A 5,196-nucleotide genomic window follows, 5' to 3' on the forward strand; every position below is an offset into this window, starting at 1 on the left:
GCGCGGCGTCGTTCCCGACGGCGACCGCTCCAGGTGGGGAAGGCTCGGCCTCCGGCGCTGCGGCCGTGGCGGCGCTCCCCGGCGGCCCTCTGCTTCGTCTCGCGCTTCTCCTTCTCTGGGTGGGTGGAGTGGCGTGGCCTGGAGCTTGGCCGGCCGTGGCGGCGGCGTAGGCGTGCGGGTGCTTAGGCGCCAGATTTGGTCCGCGCCCGATCTGGCCCGCCGGCTGCTGTTGGCGGCGAGGAAGGGATCTGGCGTGGTGGTGACGCCCCATAGCGCCGCCGCCGCACCCCTCGCCTCCCCTCCCTATGCTGCCGCCTAAGGGCCTCCCAATGATGCGATTTTGGTGGTCGGGATCCAGATCGGGGGAAACCCGGGTCGGCTCCGGCCGGCCGCGACGACGACGACGCCTGCGGGCGCCGATTTCTTCATGGAGACGTCTGTCAAGGTCTGCCCTTCCACTCCCCACCACCTAGCTTCTCGGGTGAAAACCTAACTCCGGTGGGCGGCGGCGGCGTCTTTGGCGCCGTGACCTTCTTGAAGGCGCCGCCTTGAGGGCTGGGTGGTGGCGGGCGCTGTTTGGGGTGGGTAACAGCTTCTGACGGCGTGCCCTTCTTCGCCCAAGCCTCCGCTTTTCCTCCGACGCGTCCAGGTTCTCCTGGGGGTGCCGTTTTGGAGTAAGCGTTGGCTGGGGGGAGGGTGGAGCGGTGCTCCATCTCACTCATTGATGGCGGCGGATGTCGGCGGCGTGGCGCTGTGGAGGCTCGACGTCCGATGCACGGAGATGGACTCGCGCAGGAGGAGGTTGCTGTTTGGCGTCATGGTGGCGTCAATGGCGGAGTGGCCAGACATGGTAGATGCCTCAATTTGATCTGAAGACGGACCTGTGGAAGATGGCGGCGAAGACACACGAGTGCGTCTGACCGGATTATGCCCCAGACCAGGTATGTGGCTCGGCTGGGGCTTCCGAATGTGTTTCGGCTTCCGGCTATTGATGTTAGGATTACGTGAGTGGTCTGGGTAGTGGCCCGGCTAGCTCTCTTTCATCATATTGGATAGGAGTAGTGGCATATGTTGCCAAGATGGTGGATTCAGGCACATTGGTGTAATACTTTGTATGGTCATCGTGAATAATCAATAAAGTGGCCGTATGCATTTTCCAGATGCAGAGGCCGGGGGTCATCCTCCTTTTCTAAAAAAAAACCATTTGAGCCTCACTCCGGGCCTCTCATGCATCTCAATGAGTAGAATTATAGTTGTTTTGACACTTTGCATCTAGCATCATCTTAGTTGAGGCTTTTAGCTTGGGACCTAAAGATTTCTCTCATCTATCATTTCTTTAAGCTTCCTCAACCATATCTCTTGACACCATGAACTATAAGTGCTACTCATATCAGATTTTTTCCCACTTAAGTTAGGAAATGATATCATAAGCTGCAATTATTGTAATGTTTCCACTCTTCGGCGTCTCTAGTTATGGTCTTATTTGCAATCTTCATCACCTTTAGTAAATGCTTAGGCCTTATGGATTATGACACTCTAATAGACAAACACTACAAAAGTAAAAGACACTCAATGAAAATACTTGCATATAACTAAACCCCACCTCCACCCGACCCCGCACAACACACACACAAACACGTGCTCCAAACCTACCATATATTGCCAATACGTTGGTCATTGTACCAAGTTCATCTCTTGCCCGAGACGGTTTTGGATCGTACGTAAAGTCCTCTATCTCACCTAAGACCCAACCATCACATGTAAGAGATAGCTCATGTCACTCCATGTGCCCTTATATATGTCACAACCATACACAAACATGTCGTTTTCCATTTATCGTTGTATGTCGATACCTAGTGGTCCCGACACACGCACATGCATACTATGATTGCTCACACATGCCTTTTATTGCGATGGACAGTTAGAATTTGATTTGCCCAACAAGTTCTTTGCCTTTCTACTCTTCGGTTAATCTTTCTTTCTTCCTTTTTTCACCGGTAGTTTTTAACCAACGAGATTATGGAATTAGTTCAGCAACCACAAAGCACGACGTTGTGTGTCAACTGGTTTCACATTCTTCTATGATACAATCCATTGGTGCTAACAGAGTATTTTGTGAACCTTGTCATATATTTACTAAAATAGCTCTTGCCAAAAAGAAAAGTCACTCAAATGCCTATTCCAATATTTTACGAAACTGACTGGTACTTTTTTTTTGCAAGAATTCACAATATGTAGCTGATATAAAATGAACAACATGTCACAGAATTTCATACTTTTAAGGCCTTCCATCGTTCCCGCATTTACTTATTATATGCCTCTATCTAGACCCATTTGTGGTTGCTCAATTGTGTTTGTATGTGATAATTTTATAGTATGCTGTAGGAAAACAGCCATAAATGTAGGCAAAAACGAGTTAAACAAACAATAAAATGGAATTTTTTTGAAGAAATAAACTAGATTGTCCTAGTGTACACCGTGATGGAAACGCAGCCTTCGACGACCGGCCACACCTACATATGGAACCCAAGCCCAAGTAACAAAACAAACTTGTTTGGTGGCCGCTTCCTGGGATCACCACAGAAAAGAAGATATGGTGCATAAAATATCCAAGATAACGACGGTGCTCCAAGATTCTACTTGTATATATCTTATTATGTGCACCACGCGCGCGGTGCATCCATATGCATGCGATCGCATGGCACAAACTTTGGAGCATGCACGCAAGCATGGCCGCCGCAACGGCGCCGAGCCGCCTGGCGGCCCGGCTGCCACCAAGCGTTCGTCCGGGAAGCGTCCCACGTGTCCGGCTGTCACACGTGTACATTCCTGATGCATGACGCATACAGTTAGCTTTGGAATGGATGTATATAAACATATTTAAAAGTGTATATTCACTCACGTTACTTTGTATGTGGTCCATATTGAATTCCCTAAAAAAATATTTAGAAACGGAGAGATAGTAAATTCTGTCGTTTTGCCGCCCATGCATGCATGAACGATGGATAATACGTCCGGGTGTATATATATTTGTGGTGCATGCAGGTGAGGTGGTGGTGCCATACATGGGGCCGCGGCCGCCGGTGGGCATCCACCGCTACGTGCTGGTGCTGTTCGAGCAGAAGACGCGCTTCCCCTACGTCGCGGAGGCGCCGCCGGAGGAGCGCGCCTACTTCAACACCCGCGCCTTCGCCGGCAACCACGAGCTCGGCCTCCCCGTCGCCGTCGTCTACTTCAACTCCCAGAAGGAGCCGTCCGGGCACCGCCGGCGCTGAAGAAAGCGCGCGCCGGCCGGGCTACTCCGGCACCGCCCGCTGCATGCGCACCGAGCTACAATACTTAATCCCGGTGAAGAATAATAACTGAGATTCCATAAGTTAGCCAGCAACTGCTATGTGCTGTTTTTACTGTTGTGTAATTGCGCTGTGCTTGCGTATGCATGCATGAGATGCATGGACCATATATGTCTTGGGGTTTTGCAGAACAACTCTGTCTCCGCGCGACGGGGATATTTCCTGCGCGTGTTCTTGTAATAATAGTACTAGCATGCAGCTGGCGCTTAATTTCATGTTGTTTGGTCTTCGATTATCATGCATACTACCATAGTCTCTTACTGTTTTCATGACTCGAACCCATGACCTCATGGTCACAAGGCAACAGCTTTACCGCTACGCCAGGGCAACAAACGAATTTTGTATTAAAAAATACAGGGTAAAAAGGTACACTATTTTCCTCGCAAAAAGGTAGGATTGCACTATTTAGCTCCTCGTACACATGAGGTGTAGTTTGCATAATAACCTAAAACTTGATCCTACTATAACCAGTGAGATGGGCTACGCTTATTACCACAAGGCTGAGGGTTGTATCGTGATAGGGTGTGGCTAGGTATCAGTCGGCTGAGACTTAACCAATTATAAGTCAAGTGACATAACATGTAACAAAAAACTAAAAAGAAAAATATCGTCAGATCTTCACTTAAAATCCCACAGATATAGGATCGACTGAGACTTGGTTGAGTCTTAGTCGATGTAAGCAGTTGCTGCCCTAGACTACCTGCATGGCCATGCACGTCGTGCATGCCCCCCCACCTCTCGCACGTCGTGTGTCCCACTCTCCCTCTCTCTCCTGCGCTACGCGCCCTGTACATGTACGGCTCGTGTATATAATCACAGGAATGCAATGAGAGCACTTAAGGTGCATTATTCTCTCGATCTCTCCCACTCACATGGTATCAGACGCCGGTTCTCTCCTGCGTCGCTCAACCTCTTCCGCTGCTCTCCCTCCCAGCCGCATCTTCCCATGGCGAACCCACCTCCCCCACCCCCTCCACCACCGCGCCCGTCCGGCGGCTCGCCGGTCACGCCTGGTACCCAGGTTCGCCCAGTCCCCGTAAGCCAGTCCTTGCTCACTCCCTCCGTCTTCACGCACGGCGCTCTCGGCCGGCCGCTCTTTACCCCGGATCCCGGCGCCTCCACGTCTGCAGCCCCACCGCCACAGTCTCCGCTCGCGGCCGTCTTCATCAACCAGCACGTGCCGCTGGTGCTCTCCCTCAACCCTCCGAACTTCTCGCAGTGGCGCACCCTGTTCGAGGTTATGTTCCAGAAGTACGCCGTCCAGGAGCATCTCACGGGTCCGGGGCGCGCCGGCGACCCCCTCTGGGATCAAGACGACGCGCACATTACCTCCTGGCTCTACAACCGCGTGAGCCCTGAGATCTTCGGCCTCATCCACCGCCGCGGCGCCTCCGCGGCCGCGGTCTGGTCCGCCATCTGCACTCTCTTTCTAGAGAACGCAGAGCACCAGATCGTCTTCCTCGCCACCGAGTTCCGGCGCATCGAACAAGGGTCCTCGTCCATCCTCGCCTACTTCGCGCGTCTCAAGGACTGCGCTGATCGCCTTGCCGATCTCAACGCAGAAGTCGACGACAAGGATCAGGTGCTGAACATGTTTCGCGGGCTGCATCCGCGGTTCCGTTATGCCATACCTATCCTGACTATGCAGACGCCCTTCCCCACTTTCCTCCGCTGCCGTGCCTTCTTCATGCTCGAGGAAAGTCGTCAGGCGGACGAGCGCCACACCGAGACCGCTCTCCACGCGGCCCGTGTACCGGGGCAGCCCGGCCAAGGTGGGGGCGGCTCCAGCACGGGCGGCGGACGCCCCAACAACGGCGGTCGCAACAGAGGCAGGGGTAGGGGC

The 5,196-nt window shown here is 52.8% G+C and overlaps 1 protein-coding gene across 1 annotated transcript in view; it reads left to right on the forward strand.

Moving 5' to 3' along the window:
- The window catches only part of LOC119280413 (protein MOTHER of FT and TFL1 homolog 2-like), a 4,732-nt gene extending 1,164 nt beyond the window's left edge, over positions 1-3,568 (forward strand). Inside the window, exon 4 of the mRNA XM_037561271.1 lies at positions 3,046-3,568. Coding sequence (XP_037417168.1) covers positions 3,046-3,275 — 230 coding nt within the window. The 3' untranslated portion in view covers positions 3,276-3,568. The remainder of the gene's footprint in view (positions 1-3,045) is intronic.
- The last annotated feature ends 1,628 nt before the right edge of the window (positions 3,569-5,196 follow it).

Source organism: Triticum dicoccoides, chromosome 3B, assembly GCF_002162155.2.
Source record: "Triticum dicoccoides isolate Atlit2015 ecotype Zavitan chromosome 3B, WEW_v2.0, whole genome shotgun sequence".
Classification (NCBI taxonomy): Eukaryota; Viridiplantae; Streptophyta; class Magnoliopsida; order Poales; family Poaceae; genus Triticum; species Triticum dicoccoides.